Source organism: Prionailurus bengalensis, chromosome B3 (genome assembly GCF_016509475.1).
Source record: "Prionailurus bengalensis isolate Pbe53 chromosome B3, Fcat_Pben_1.1_paternal_pri, whole genome shotgun sequence".
Lineage (NCBI taxonomy): Eukaryota > Metazoa > Chordata > Mammalia > Carnivora > Felidae > Prionailurus > Prionailurus bengalensis.
In genome coordinates, this window is record NC_057355.1 from 54,313,743 (window position 1) to 54,330,842 (window position 17,100).

Here is a 17,100-nt window from a genome sequence, read left to right on the forward strand (position 1 = left end):
ACTTACTGCAATGAGATTGGCTTGCATGAGAAGAACCAAGTAAATGGTCAGACAAACACACTGCAAAGGTCTTTATTAGTGCCGGAACTTGGACCCTGGGAGCCAGGCACACCTTCCTCCTTTACTTGACAGCAGTAACCTCGTTTTGTTTTCATTTTCCTACCTGGTGGTAGAAATAAACCCCTTACTGGACATGACCATATTTGAACATTTGAACGAGTGTCCTCTCTTCCTCTACTGTCCCCATCCCCCCAGAAGAAGGGCATTCATTTTTTAGGTGTTTACAACAGTAAAGGTTTTGTTTTAAAACAAAGGCATTCGTCTGCTACCTGAATTGGAAATATCACCTTTAGAAATTAAAGAACTAGAAAGATGAATCTGACCTCAACTCCAGTACTGACCAAGGGTGGGCTTTGGCTCTCTCACCCATCAGGGCATCTCGTATCATTTTTTGCAGCACCTTAGTCCCTTCCAGAGAGGCCATGTGGTGATCTCATTGCCCTCTTGGTTATTTAAAATTTTATAGCTTCAAGTCAGAATTACTTGCTTCACACTAATTGTTGTAAAGAAGCCCTCTTTCACTTTTAAAAATATGTGAGACAGTAGAAAGTTGAATATTTCCAGAGGAAGATTTTTTAAAACATTTGTGTAAGCTGCACTGAAAAAGAAGCTTCTTGCTAAAGTATAGAGAGGTAGCATGCCATTTTCTACATTAGAAAAAAATACATGGTCAGTGTTCTGTTTATAAGCAATTATTCATTTGTGGGGGGGAGGGGTGAAATATACAAGGTAAGGATTTTTTTTTGACTAAAGAAAGTAAAAATTAGTAAAGTAAGTAAAAGCTATGATCATTATTATTCTCCTTTTCTCCTTTCTTCCATCCTTTTCTTATTCTTCTCAAATAGTTAATTATTAAAAACATGTTTTAGATGTATCTAATACATGTTAGTAGACACTCAACATGCATTTGTTTGATCTGAAATTTAAACTTTAAATAAAAATATCACCTACAATCTTACACATTTTCATTTTTACAACTCCATCCTGATTCTTGTCTGTATCAAACCTATTTTCCTATAAGTATACTCCTACTGCATGAGCCATTTTGGATTTTTATTTTGGGACTACAAAAGTAAAAGATAATATTGTAGATAGTAAAGAAGATAAAGAGCTCCATGTACCAGAATGACTTAATAGGGAGATTCAGATAGGACATTCCAATTAATTCTACAAATTTATCTTTTCATCAGGTTATGGGGTTAATATCCCACTATTCTTAACCATTGTGGTTTTGGTTCTTAAACACCAACAAAACAAAACAAAACACTTTCTGTTTGTCCTGGTCCAGTGATTTTGTAGCCACCCAGAGGAAAGAGTATACATCTGGGAACAGAGTTATAAATTCTAGTTCTAGCTGTGCCCTTTAAACTGTGTGGCATGAGCAGGGCATTAAATCCCTTAGGGCCTTTTAGAAGTGACAAAGCTCTCACCATGACTTTGTAAAGGCTATGGATGTTACATGAATTAATTTAGTTCATCTACTGCTTGTGAGGCCAGAGATAAATTTCCCAGATTTCTTATTCACACAACAGGAACAATATTATCTTCTCACAGGATTGTTGAAAGAATAAAGTGACAGAATTGTGGAGAGTGTTTTATAAACTCTTAAAGAATTGTACAGCTTTTAGGTGTTCTCATTGCTTGAGATTTTGCTTTATTCTGAATTCTTCAATTCAGCAAACATTAATTATGCCTAATCAATCTATGAGGACAGTGTTGTTGCTTGTGAGAACTCAAAGGTGTTCAGTGGATTCTTAAATTTCCTCTGATTGAAGTATTTGTTTAAGGTTTCTATGAAGCAATTGCTTGGGCTTTTTGTTGTATGTAGAAGGTGGAGGAAAGGGCATTGTGTTGGAAAACACTGCTTCATCCTTGGGGGACATAGTTGAACTTCTCTTGGCAGGACATGAGGGAAAAGTCACCAATAATCGAGAGAAGAAAGTACAAATGGTATCTGAGGAAGATGTTTTTGGTAGGAATTAACGACTATTTTCCTGGCACATTTGTGAGTTCCAATAAATGTGCTTTCGTTTCCTTGTTGTTGTTTTTTTTTTTCTTTTTAATGTCTATTTATTTTTGAGAGAGAGAGAGAGAGAGAGAGAGAGAGAGAGAGAGACAGAATATGAGTGGGGGAGGGGTAGAGAGAGAAGGAGACACAGAATGTGAAGCAGGCCTCAGGCTCCAGGCTGTCAGTACAGAGCCTGACATGGGGCTTGAACTCACAAACCGGGAGATCATGACCTGAGTGGAAGTCAGATGCTCAGCTGACTGAGCCACGCAGACGCCCCTCTTTCTCTGTTCTTAACTCCTGCTCATGTCTCTGCCTGGGGAGACCTCCCGTTATTCCATCCAGAATCTTCCATAAAGCCATTCGTTGGCTACCAACCTGATGTACTCTACCTCATTTGCACTCCCCCCATAGCACTTTGGTAATAAGGCCTTTAGAACCTGTATTGTATTCTGCCTTTACTAAACTATAAAATCCTTGAAGGAAAGAGGTTTTTATTCATTTTAGTATTCTAACCTTAAATTGCCCAGATTCATGTGTCACTTGTGGCCTCAAACAAGTTACTGAACCTCTCTGGGCCTCACTTTGCTCATCTGTGAAGTGGGAATAACAATAAGACCTACACTACAGGATTTCTGTGGGAGTAAGCTCTCACTGAACACTGGTGTTACAAACCCCTGCAACTCAAACACAAGTTTCTGGATCCACTAAGAATTGGGTACCCTGGCAGATACTGAACGGGTCAGCTTCAGGAGGCCTGGTCTGGGACTCAGAGTCATGGGCTGGTTGGGCTCTAAGACCTCCCTTATGTTCCTCCACGTCTGGCCCAGAACCTCTGACAAAAGCATGATGACCAGGGACTGACAGGGCTGTTATTGCATCTCTCTTCTCCTTTTCTTTTCAGAATTCTTACTGAGTACACCTGGAAATAGGAGTGCTGCATGATTGTGAGTGGGCAGACCACTTATTTCTCTGCATGCCCCCTCTTGGTCCTGCCCCTTCACATTTCCTTCTCAACTATAATGAATTTAAAAACTTCAAGGGAGCAAAAAGGAACACCAAAGCTCAGTCAGTGGGGCAGGGAGAATAGGGATGAATGAAGGGCATGCAGAGATCAGGGAATAGGGAAGCAGGAGCAAGGTTCAGAAGTCATCAAAGAAAAAGATGACAACAGAAGGGACAGGAAGAGTGGGGAAGGTTGAAGGTAGGAAGGTAGTTGTCCCAGCTTCCCAGGAGGTAGTCAGGGCAGGTGTTTGCTTAGAACCTGTGGGCTTTCTAATTCTCAGTCACAGCCTTTAGGAAGTTGAGTTACTGTTCAGGAGAGAATCCACTTGCCAAATGGTGGTGCCTCAGTCACATGTTCTAAATATATCTAAATATATCTGTCAAGTCCATCTGATCCAATGTGTCATTCAGGGCCCATGTTTCTTTATTGGCCGTGTGTCTAGATGATCTATCCATTTCTGTAAGTGGTGTATTAAAGTCCCCTGCAATTACCACATTCTTATCTATAAGGTTGCTTATGTTTATGAGTAATTGTTTTATATATTTGGGGGCTCCGGTATTCAGCGCATAGACATTTATAATTGTTAGCTCTTCCTGATGGATAGACCCTGTAACTATTATATAATGTCCTTCTTCATCTCTTGTTACAGCCTTTAATTTAAAGTCTAGTTTGTCTGATATAAGTATGGCTACTCCAGCTTTCTTTTGGCTTCCAGTCGCATGATAAATAGTTCTCCATCCCCTCACTCTCAATCTAAAGGTGTCCTCAGGTGTAAAATGAGTCTCTTGTAGACAGCGAATAGATGGGTCTTGTTTTTTTATCCATTCTGATACCCTATGTCTTTTGGTTGGCGCATTTAATCCATTTACATTCAGTGTTATTATAGAAAGATACGGGTTTAGAGTCATTGTGATGTCTGTATGTTTTATGCTTATAGTGATGTCTCTGGGACTTTGTCTCACAGGGTCCCCGTTAGGATCTCTTGTAGGGCTGGTTTAGTGGTGACAAATTCCTTCAGTTTTTGTTTGTTTGGGTAGACCTTTATCTCTCCTTCTATTCTAAATGACAGACTTGCTGGATAAAGGATTCTTGGCTGCATATTTTTTCTGTCTAGCACCCTGAAAATCTCGTGCCAATTCTTTCTGGCCTGCCAAGTTTCAAAAGAGAGATCAGTCACGAGTCTTATAGGTCTCCCTTTATATGTGAGGGCACGTTTACCCCTTGCTGCTTTCAGAATTTTCTCCTTATCCTTGTATTTTGCCAGTTTCACTATGATATGTCGTGCAGAAGATCGATTCAAGTTACGTCTGAAGGGAGTTCTCTGTGCCTCTTGGATTTCAATGCCTTTTTCCTTCCCCAGTTCAGGGAAGTTCTCAGCTATGATTTCTTCAAGTACCCCTTCAGCACCTTTCCCTCTCTCTTCCTCCTCTGGGATACCAATTATGCGTATATTATTTCTTTTTAGTGTATCACTTAGTTCTCTAATTTTCCCCTCATACTCCTGGATTTTTTTATCTCTCTTTTTCTCAGCTTCCTCTTTTTCCATAACTTTATCTTCTAGTTCACCTATTCTCTCCTCTGCCTCTTCAAGCCGAGCTGTGGTGGTTTCCATTTTGTTATGCATTTCGTTTAAAGCGTTTTTCAGCTCCTCGTGACTGTTCCTTAGTCCCTTGATCTCTGTAGCAAGAGATTCTCTGCTGTCCTGTATACTGTTTTCAAGCCCAGCGATTAATTTTATGACTATTATTCTAAATTCACTTTCTGTTATGTTATTTAAGTCCTTTTTGATCAGCTCATTAGCTGTTGTTATTTCCTGGAGATTCTTCTGAGGGGAATTCTTCCGCTTGGTCATTTTGGATAGTCCCTGGCGTGGTGAGGACCTGCAGGGCACTTCCCCTGTGCTGTGGTGTATAACTGGAGTTGGTGGGCGGGGCCGCAGTCAGACCTGATGTCTGCCCCCAGCCCACCGCTGGGGCCACAGTCAGACTGGTGTGTGCCTTCTCTTCCCCTCTCCTAGGGGCGGGATTCACTGTGGGGTGGTGTGGCTCGTCTGGGCTACTTGCACCCTGCCAGGCTTGTGATGCTGGGGATCTGGCATATTAGCTGGGGTGGGTAGGCAAGGTGCACGGGGGCAGGAGGGGAAGGCTTAGATCGCTTCTCCTTAGGTGATCCACTTCAGGAGGGGCCCCTCTTCCGTGGGCCTCTCGTCTGCGTTTGGCTCCGGCGACTCTGTTCTGCTAATCCTCTGGCGGTTTTCTGGGTTATTTAGGCAGGTGTAGATGGAATCTAAGTGATCAGCAGGACGTGCGGTGAGCCCAGTGTCCTCCTAAGCCGCCATCTTGCCGCAACTCCTCGTGAAAGGTCATTTTTAAAGCTCAAATGGACAGCTGAACAGAATGATTTATTTCTGTGAAAGACCAACTACTTAGTTTCTGAATGTTGTCTGCTGTCACTTATAGCATTTTCTATTCTGTCTTGCCTCTTGCTTAGCCCCTGTTTTATATTATCTTTTCCCTTCTTTATACCCATCATCTTTTTCCTTTTTTTATGTTTTTATTTTATTTATTTTTTAATTTTCCGTGCCTGCCTTATTTTTCTGTGATTTTCAATTTCTTCCTACTTTACTTCTGTCTTTTCCCCGTCAGCTTTGCCTACCCCCTACTCTTAAAGGATAATACTAGGGAATTAAAATGATCTTACTTATTGGGGAAAGTTGTATATTTTCCATTAGTAATTATCAAGACAAGAAAGTAGAATTTTATATATATTTTTGCAAACAAAAAAGTAAATGAAGTGGCTATAAATTTATATGATACCCCCTAGCCCTTGCTTATATTCTGATATTCAATGGGTATGCTCAACAGGAACAGAGAAGTAGAGGGAAGGCTGTATTTGAGGCATGTAGCAGAAAAGTGGAACAGGATTTTACCTCTCTCATTTTTTTTCCTAAGGCACTCCTGGCTCATTAGTAAGTGGAGGGATGATCCAACATAGAAGGCTTTCAACCACTCTTCCTTCTCAAGTGTTCTTGATGATTTTTTTTTTAAAATAGGCTGATCTGCTTCTCCTATCAAGTAGTGAGCCACATGGCCTCTGTTATATTGAAACTGCTGAGCTTGATGGGTAAGTTATTAAAGAATAATGAATTAGATTGATTTTTAATTTAACAGTAATAGCTTTAGGAACAGGACTTAACCTAAATCTTATTTTTCACTTAATTTTCTTGGAACAACTAGGAATATAACTTGCAAATTCTATTTGTTAATTACTTTGTGGATCTGTAGAAAGCTCTTTTCTCTTGAATTTATTTTCTTTGAGAAACAGTGAGTTAAATAGATCTATGTCTATTTGGCCTGGGTGGTCCTACCCTTGATTTAGGCAGTAGCTAAAATAGTGCTGAGAGGGAAATTTATGGCACTAGATGCATACACTTGAAAAGAAAAATAGAATCTCAAATCAATAATGCAATATCCTATCCCAAGAACCTCTAAAATAACAGTATAAACCTAAAGTAAACGAAGGAAGCAGATGAAGACAAGAGCAGAAATCAGTGAACTTGAAAGCAGAAAACAAAAAGAGAAAAATCAATGAAACAAAGACAGAGCTGATTCTTTGAATACATCAATAAATTTGATAAACCTTAGGAACACTGAAAAAGACACAAAATAGCAATATCATGAACGAACCAGGGGATGTTATGACAGATCATGAAGATGCCAGAAGGTTGAGAAAATCCTCCAAGCAGTTTTATACATACATATTTAGCAACTTAGATGAAAAAGACAGCTTCATCACAACACAAAGTACCACAACAAACTCAATGTGAAATAGACAATTTGAATAACCCTGTAACTTTTAAGGAAATTGAATTCAAATGTAAAACATAAAGCTATAAAACTTTTAGAGAATACCATAGGAGAAAATCTTCAAGATCTAGAGCTAGTCAAAGAGGTCTTAGACTTGACACAAAAAACATATAATTCATAAAAGGAAAATTGGATAAATCAGACTTCCTCAAATTAAAAATTGTAACTGTGCAAAAGTCCTTGTTAACAGGATGAAAAAAACAAACTAAGGACTAGGAGAAAATATTTGCAAACTGTCTGTCTGACAAAATATTTTTATCTTGAATATTTGAAAAATGCTGAAAACTCAATATTAAGAAAACAATCTAATTAGTAAATTAGCAAATGATATGAAGGGACATTTCACCAGAGATGACATACAGATGGCCAATAAGCACATAAAAAGATGTTCAACATCATTAGTCCTTTGGGACATTAAAATGAAAACCACAATGAGATGTCAGTACATACCTATCAGAATGGCTAAAATTAAAAATAGTGACAGCTCCAAATACTGGCAAGGATTTAGAGAAACATGATCACTCACATATTGCTGATGGGAATGTAAAATACTACAATCACTCTGGAAAATAGTTTGGCAGTTTCTTAAAAAGCTAAACATGCAACTACCAGACAACCCAGTAATTTCACTCCTGTACATTTATACCATGGAAATAAAGACTTAAGGTACACAAAAACTTGTATACAAATGTTTATGGCAGCTTTATGTGTAACATCCAAAAATTAGAAACAACGTAGATATCCTTCAACATGTTGAACAAACTGTGGTATATCCATACCGTAGAACACTATTGAGCAATAAAAAGGAATGCTATTGATGCATTCAACAACATGGATAAATCTTCAGAGAATTATGATGAGTAAAAAAGCCAATCCCGAAAGGTCACATCCCAAAGGCCCATTTATGTAGCATTCTTGAATTGGCAAAATGATAGAAAGGGACCACTGATTAGTGGTTGCAGGTGTTAAAAATGGGTTAGAGGAGGCAGGGAAGTGTGTGTGGCTACACGTGATGTCAGTGTTCCCCATCTTGACTGTATCGGTATCCATTGTGATATTGTGACATCGTGATATAGTTTTGCAAAATGTTTCTGTTGGGGAAACTAAGGAAAGGGTATACAGGATCTTTGTGTATTATTTCTTATGCTGAAAGTCATTTTGAAGTTTGAAGCCAAGATACTGAGGCATAGGAAGAAGACTATGGCATGACACAACACTATTAATTAGGAGTCTTGGGGATTACTTTTCCCTTTTAGTTTACACATCTGAAGATGGACGTGAGATGCTGGAGAGAATTCTGAGGAATTAGCTTAAAAAGATGATAAACCTTGATGAATGACACGTTGTGTAGAGCTAGGTTAAGGAACGATGGCTGTCTTGCTTAACTGGTGCCCCTGCCTAATATAAGTTTGCTTAAACGATGGGCACATTGGCCCTTTGGCCTCAATGCCACTATTTCACTCTTGTTCTTCAAGCCCAGCTCAATTTCTACCTCAGTTTGAAGTTCTTCTTGAGTATCTCAACCTCTACTCATTTCTGCCTCTTAGGAGTTGATCGATTTGGCAAAGACTGTGCCATGAGATTAGTTTTAAACAAGGTAACTGCAATTATATATCCAACTTAGTGTCTCCTACAGAAAGCTATTTCACCAAGGGGTACTCCTTGAATTAATTTCATGCTGTCCTATCATTGTGAAACTCCTTTATGGGAATTTTAGATTAAATGCCTTCTCAAGTACCTACTTCTTGGTTCTCTGAATTCAGTTATTTCATGGTTTGTCATTCCAAATGGTGATATTTGCTTTTTACCTACCACTTCTTTCCCTAAAGAGAACAGTAACCCTTGTGGGGCAGCACTGAATCTCATGGGTGACTATGGTATGTATTCAATCAGTATTTGCAGACTGAGTGAACTCACTACTAAACATTTCCACAAAAGAACTCTGACCGATGATGTTAAGCTACAGTAGAAGAAAACTAGGTTGAACTCAGTGAGAAAACCAGCATGTCAAGCCCTTACATGCGAGATGTGAGTAATGGCCATACAATCTTCACAACTGGTCATTTCATGAGGACCACAGGGCCATCTGTCCAATGTTATCTGTGGTTCCGCCTGAAAGAAGATGACCAGCTCACTACGACCTGCTGAGTTCCTGTCTGGTTGTATGATTCCAGACTTCTGGGATTTTGGGCTTGATTCTCTACAGGGCAGAAAGCTATATTCCCCTTCCCATTTAAATTGCAGCTACTGTGAAATTAGCCATGACCATCTTTTACAAGTAAAATTCTCATGTAGATAGTAGACTCCAGAGTGATACTGGCCTCCTTTATTTGGCAACTGTGTTCCCATTCCTAATGTGTTTTGTAACTCATGCATGATGTCTGAGTAGGTTCGAATGAAACCATATTTATTATGTACTCTGTTCTTTCAAATAACAAAACAGATTACTGTGTTGTTATGCAGATGTGCCATGGGTGGAATGCCAACTCTCGGGAGCATGCAAAGCCCTGTCCACTTTACTGAGACATTGTGAGAGGTGTGAATGACATTTGAAGGGAGTTTCTTGAATCTCTTATGTTGGGTTTTGCATGTGCTGCACCCGCCCGATTACTTTATGTAAGATGCTATTGGTCTGTTCCATGTAAAAATTCATGTTGTGTCAATTAATTTCATAGGGAAACGAACCTGAAAGTCCGCCATGCGCTATCAGTTACCTCAGAACTTGGAGCAGATATTAGCAGACTTGCAAAGTTTGATGGTAAGTGTTTAAAACAGACAAACAAAAATCACAAAACCGAAAAGTAATGTAATGAAATAATTATCTGAAATTTAATTCATGTTTCTTTTTACTTGGTGGAAGGACATAAAATTCTGCAGGCATCAAAGCCTGTAATCTCATGCAAAAGAGTAAAAATGTTTACCAAGGGGAGAATGGCTTTATTAGTTCATTGTTCATTTCATCCTTGTTTCCTCTTCTGTAGACCTCATTTCCTCTAGTCCCACAATACCCTTCCCTTGCCTGACCTTGGCCTCCGTGGGGTCCTGTGCAGATTTGCTGTGGATGAACACAAGCCATACTTGTACTTCTAGCTCTAGGTCTAACCATTCACCTATTCTTTGGCTCCATGACAAAGACCAAATACTCGACTGCAAAGTTTGCCAAGAAAATAATCCAGCCTCATATATTTCTGTATCTTGCATAGTGCCTGGCATAATGTCTTAAAGGTAGTAGGTGTTCAGGAAGAAAATTCTGATTTATTAATAAGTCGGTCAGCTGTTGCTCTTTGAGACCATGGTTTCCTTATCACAACTTTCACACCACTCAACCCAGTCCCTTCTTCTCAGCATGGGAAACCATCTCCTCTGCCTGTTCTTTTCCACTTATGTCTTGTTATTTTCTGTTAAAGTTGTCACAGAGAAACAAAATCCTTCAAGAGTAAAAGGAAAGAACCATTAACAGTAGGGCTATAGGCACCAGAATAGGCTATGGGAGAATCTTTGGGTTCAATGGTCTCTTGCTTTACACATTTGTATGTCTGTCCTTGAACACAAATATTTCCATATAGATTGGTTTTATTTATTAATGAATCTTTGAGTTTGAGACTGTCTTCCAAATATTTTCTTTGGAGTCTGTTTAAAGGAAAATGTGGTCAGGCGTCCTAGCATGATCCTATGAGGTAAAGCACTGGTGAATTTTAAATTGTCAAATTTCCCCAGTGCACCCCTTAGAGTTTATATTCCCTGTACTTTGCATTTGCTTATAAACTCTGTCTAGAGGCTGTTAATATTTTCATCTCTATTAAATGTCTGCTGTTATAATAAATGTTTGTAGAAAAAATATTCCTCCAGTTTGAGATTTAAGTCAGGGGAATAGCCAGGAAACTTTAAATGGCCCAAGAAATATTTTGATTGGAGTAAAACAAATTATACATTTTCTCCTAAGTAATTTTTTCAATGAAAATTTACTGTTCTTTGAATCCAAGGAAAGTAAATTCTTTTCATGAATCAAAATACTTGCTTAAAATATTTCATAGAATATTTATGGAGTCCTAACAGGGCAACCTAAATATAATTTACCATTACTCATTTCTTTCCTGGCAGAATTGTACCTTTATTCCTCTATCAATCTATGAGGAGGTAAAAATTCATGCTTTTTAGTCTTCTTTACCATAAAAAAGCAGAAAATTATTGTTATAATTGCCCAGTTCACTTTTTTCATACTGTAATTCAGTTCAGACACTAAGAAATCTTAGTGGTGTAAACAGTAAAAGTTTTTTTTCTTGTGCATGTCACATTCTGATGTAGGTCAGGCGGCCTTTTCCATCTTATAGCCATGGTGCCTAGACTGATGGCCTCTAAGGTCACCACACTAAAGCAAGGACACACTGACTTTTAACTGCTTCTTCCTTTCACATTTTGTTGACCAGTGTGAGTCACATGGGCCTGGCCCAAATGCAAGGGAGCCTGGGAAATAACAAGCAGATACATTTGTTGAGTGCTGTCTTTACCATACCCTCCAAGAATTCTGATCATAGGTCAAGGCCAGGATAGTGCATCAAGGGCCAGGCTGGATTAGGTTGATTTCTTACATGCAACCGTAGGAATGGGGCCAAGAATCCTCCTTCTCAATCAGAGTATGACTCCTCTTACTCTCTATCTCTTCTACCCTGTTTGGCTTTTTCTTTTTCTCATAGCACATATCACCATCTGGCATACTCTATAACTTATTTATTTTCTGTTTATTATTTATTGTTCATCTCTACTTGCTGCAGTGTAAGCCACATGGGGATCTTTGTTTTGCTCACTGTTATATGCCAAGTTCCTAGAACAATGCCTTGCACATAATAGGTGCTAGATAAACACTTATTCAGTGCATGAATAAATGGTTGCAAATGCCAGAAATGGGGGGCAGGATCAACATGAGGCCCCAGAAAGACAGGGGAAGGCAAAGGAAGGGCCTAAGGTCAAGTGATTGGGAATGGTGGGTGGAAGAATGGGGTGAGGTAGAAACTTCCTGATGGGAACTTGAAGGATGAAGCAAGAGTGCTGGGTACCCTGCTCCTGGAGGGCAGGTGGCTGAGAGAGGGCTTATCTGTTGTGGTGATTTTATAAGATCTTCAGCTCAGAATATTTTTTCAAACAAAATTTAACACATAGGCACCACATTTAAGTCAATACAAGTGGTGCTGCTCAGGCTGAAGCCAGAAGACATTTCCTCACCTAAAATAGTTTCTTTCATATAGCTGGGGTATCCTGAAAGGTTAAGGGACTTGCCTCTTTATGAAAACAGTTTTAAAAAATATTTCATACAATTTGTTTTTAAAGTACATTAATAATTATTACATACTAGTTGTGGCTTGAATTTGCTTCATGGAGCATAAGTAACTCATCAAATCTTTAACATAATTGTTTTCTCAAAGGCAACACAGACCTCTCTATTTACAAACCATTTATACTTAAACTGTGGTCACTTTTCAGTTTAGAACTGAACTAAGGACCAGATTTCTGTTGAATTTACTCTTTTGTTCTTAAATTTTGTGTTTAATTTCAGTCTACCTTAAAGTTTAAGGCAATATTTTGAATTGAACTGTATATTAAAATATGATTTCCTATTTCCAAGAAAGCATCTTGGAATAACTAGAGGGATTAAGGGGAAATAAACTAGACACAATATACAAATTATATTTTCCCTGTTAGCAGCCAAATTTAAAGACCAGAAAGGTGATGCAAGATGTGGTGTGGAAAGTCTTTGAAAGTGTTGGGATAGTTAATAAACACTAAATCCTTCCCATTAAAGCTCTTGCTTTCTTAAAGCCTTGAACTTTTCCTCTACTCCATTCTTTCCAAACCCTAGTTTAGACATGTTCATTTCAGTCTCTCCCTGCCTCTGACCCACACATTCGAACCCTCTATACTATAAGCACACATTTCTCTACCCGTTTCTCTCCTCCCTTCCCTCCATTTCTTACTAATCTATTTCCATCTTCCTCTTCCACCCTTTGTGTTAGCTTACATGTGCTATCTCCCAGCATACATTATCTCACTTTCTGTAATTCTTCACCTCTTCTGTTTTCATTGCTCTCTCCATATTAATTAATGAAATCCATTTATTAAGCATCTCCTAGGCACAAGATGCAGTAGGAAGTGTGTAGGATTAGAAGATATCTCCACATGTATTATCGAGTTTCCTTTGATACCTTTTCTCCTCCATTTCTTTCTTAGCCCCTCCCCTTTTTTTGTCTTTATTCACCGTTGTCATAATGCTTATCACTAGATTTCAGATTTTCCTCTGATGACTAGAAAAACCTTCCTTGAGTCGTGGGAATTGAAACCACATATTGCATCCTTTAGTTTAAGCTAAAAGCATGATATCAACATAGTGTACATTTGGAAGTGCCCTGCCTAGCTGTGGCATGGTCTAATAGATGACACAGACATGTGAGGCACGCCCTTTCCCATGCTCTCTGTCTGTGCTAAGTATATCTTTTAGCTTGTGACTTCTGGGCAAATCTGGGTATGGTGTTATTTTTGCTTGTAGTTATTGTGTGGTTTTTCTTCTGAGACTTTGCCAAAATACTTTCTCTAGCACCAAACTACAGTTTTTTGTTTTTGAATTGTAAGTGCACATCTTCCAAGTATTTGAAGACCTGAGTTTACCACTCATATTCCTAGAGAAGTCCTCATGGGGGACACCAAGACTCAAAACTGAGATGGCTAGGGCCTTAGGATATCCCTCATAAGTCTTCCTGCCTCCTCACTTTTGCACCTAAACCTGAGGACAGTGTCTTGCTAGTAACCTCCTTAGGCATGGCATGAAACTTTCAGACATTCTTTCATTCATTCACTCAGTCATCTGTCCATTTACTCAGTAAAAATCTATTTAACACAATGACCAGGGGCTTGCTAAGCCTGCAGATACAGTGGTTAATAAATCAGAACTAAGCCTTGCTTTCACAGAGCTGATAGCCCGGCAGGGAAGACAGACTTTTGAACAAGTGCTCATTCCCAAAGAATGAGCCAGATTTAGTTTGGCAAAGATCCTACAGTTCTCAGGCCTTAAGCATGTTGTTGACACATAAACACACTCACTATATACCAGGCATTGTGCTAAGTAACTGTACACATTATCTTATTAAATCCTTATAGCCTTGAGAGGAAGAGATTATTACTGCCTCCAATTTATGGGCAAGGAATTTGAGATTCAGAAAAATTGAATAATTTTCCCAATGGCACATGATTACTAAGTGGAGGAGCCAGACTATGAGCCCAAGACTGCTGGCAAAGCCTATTTTATGGAAGGCCACAAGAGGCTGTGAACTACAAGCAGAAAGTCAGCATTGGAGAAGTAGGGGAATTAGCATGACAACCTAGCTCCTGATCAGGATAAGAAATAAATTTTAAGAATACTCTAAATTAAAAGGCACAAAATTAATTACCAGAGATCAAGTATACCTAGGACTCAGATGACATCATTATATTTTTAAAAAGCAGCAATGTTCTCAGTGATCTTGAATGTCAGGATCCCTGACAAGAGTTTATAGAAGAGTTGGCTAACTATAGAGACCAGTACATGCAAGACAGTGTTTTGGGTTTTGGTAGGTAAATCTATTTATTTAAAAAATTTTTATATAAATGTTTTTATACATTTCTAACATCAGAAAATAATTGATAAATAGTCTGTTGAATTTTGTAAGGAAAAATAAATAAGTTGATCTAATATTGTAACAAGTCTAAAAATAGAGCAGGCCTTGATTTTTCATGTTAAAGTTTTACGGGAATTGAAAAGCTTTTTATAAATAAGTAGCTGGAGATAATTTTCAGTTATACATTTGTAGACTGGACATTTTTATGCCTTGGGGAAAGTGCTGGATATAAATTGTGCAAATGTGTTTAAGAATCCATTGCATATTGTTACTGACTGGACTGAGATCTGTTTTTTTGCAGTTTATGACAAGTTTACATATTTTGTATGACTGTTAATACTGAGTTCTGAACCAGGGAAAGGTTGACTCTTTATTTCAGGAATCTTGGTGTATTTTATGGTCCTTTATAAAGAATAGCATGTGTGTAATTAAAATACACAAAAACAAACATCTCTTTTTTGTTAAAAAAAAAAAAAGGCTTGGTCAACATCTTATGACTTTTTACTTACCAGATAGTTTCCCATTCACCTGGACAGAGGCACAGCCCAACAGCGTAGCTGATATGATTGTAGGAGACATATATTCCATCTAAAGGCAAGAAGAATAGCTTCCCTTTTTACTGCTGGTATTGATATGGCTATTATGGTAGTGATGATGGGTGGCTGAGGCTTGAAGGTTGAAGAATGAAGAGGCTTTAGAAAATAGGAAGGTGACACTCTTCTTTCTAAGAAAAAAAATGTATCACATCATCAGGGCAACAATTAATGGTCAGTCTCCTAAACTCTGAGAAACTCTTGGCTGGAGAAACTCTTTAACAGCAATGATGATGTCTTACTCAGTAGATAATTTGTCTTATTAAAGAGTTGCAGTGCAGATAATCAAGAAATAATGCTAATAATAATATACATCACAAAAGCCAACTTCTCTGGAGAATCATGGAATATTGGGTATTGACTTCCATTTTCATGATAAACTATAGATTTCCACTTGGAGGTAAATGCTTTAGGTAAAAAAAGCTATTAGGTTGGTTATTAACCAACAACCCAGATGACTAAATTTAGAGTCCTGAGGAAGGGTGAGAATAAAATCTTGTGGATTTTGTCTAGGATGGACCTAGAACATTTCTGTGTGACTGTGAACTGGGTGAATTGCTATCTGCTTTCATATCTGTTCTCCTCAGAGGGGAAAACATAAAACTAGCTAGTCTGATTATATTTCTATCTCCTCATTGACATGATCTTTGTCCCAGTTGTTTCATTGCACATTAAAGATGACTTTGTGCTCTAAACATGTTTATAGTGAATAACTATCTGAGAGAAAAATACTATTTTTCCTAAATTGTTTTCTCATTCATTGTCTGACTGTTTACTGCCTCCAACTCTTTTCCAGTACTATTAGCAAAAGGAAGAAGGGTCCTAAAGTTTTTCTTTAGTCTTTATTATGCTTTATGGCTAGGGTACCTATTTGTTTGCTTCTGATGTGCTTTAAGGTTCCCCCTTTCCCCCCCTAGAGTTCTCAGATATATTTGTATCTTGTTAGAGTTAGGTCAACCTAAGCCCATGATGGTGGCTAGCCTCCTAGGTCTTCCACTCCTCTTTTATCATTATCACCATGGAAATAAATCCACTTCTTTCATTCATCTTAAATCTACTCTAGCACCCATCTCAATTCCCACCTTCTCTTTGGAAACCATAGGAATTTTTTTTCTATCTCTACAACAAATATGCACTAAGATCTTATTATGTAGGCAGTATGGTAGGCTATGGGGATACGACGTGAATACAGTGCTCTCTTCAGAGGAAACTATTTACCCTTTTTTGGAAAAGGGAAGAAAGAGTTTGGAAGCTTTTGTTTTATGCTAACAAGGCTAAGAAAGGGGAAGCTGAGTACTTCTGAAGACAAAAAAAAAAAAAAAAGAAAATGTACTTTGGCTTTGTTCCCACCACTTTGTTTTGACCAGGCTCTGTATTTAGTACTTAAATCAGTAGGACCACAGTCTTTTAGAAAGGCTGAATTGGGGGTTGGCCTCCAAGAACCAAGTCAGAACCCCTTGGCCTTACTGCCTGTTCCTGTCTAGAACCACACCCTTGGTGTCAGGCCAGAAGTTGGAAGAGCCTTGGGGCCAGGGAGGAGTGAGCCAACATGTTCAAGGCTGTATTTGTCTCCATGTCAGTCTTTGCTTGAGACAATAAAAATGATCAAATGAGCCTGTTTTTTATATTTCTATTGGCAGGGACTGTGTATCATGTTGTTTTTGCCCAAAACACATTTTTATTTATTTATGTTTTTTTGGTGGCCAACTTTGAAGACTTGAGAAATTGAGTCTTGGGTCAAGAAACTGGAATAAGCTTTAAGGGTTGCTATCAACCCAATATTTTATGCAAGTTTTGCTGGCGATACTCAATTCAAACTTCTACAAAATTTAGGAATGAAAATTATTGGTCAAGAGGAAAAGACTTTGGATTCTTAGAATTTAGAAAAAGTCCCCTCTTCCACAACATAATTGTCCAAACAACT

General features: G+C 38.3%; 1 protein-coding gene across 1 annotated transcript in view; it reads left to right on the plus strand.

Annotated features, from left to right (window-relative positions):
• ATP8B4 (ATPase phospholipid transporting 8B4 (putative)) overlaps window positions 1-17,100 on the plus strand; it is a 191,173-nt gene that overhangs the window by 70,470 nt on the left and 103,603 nt on the right. The window contains exons 8-9 of the mRNA XM_043554514.1: window positions 6,127-6,197; window positions 9,616-9,698. Of these exons, the coding sequence (XP_043410449.1) occupies window positions 6,127-6,197; window positions 9,616-9,698 (154 nt within the window). The remainder of the gene's footprint in view (window positions 1-6,126; window positions 6,198-9,615; window positions 9,699-17,100) is intronic.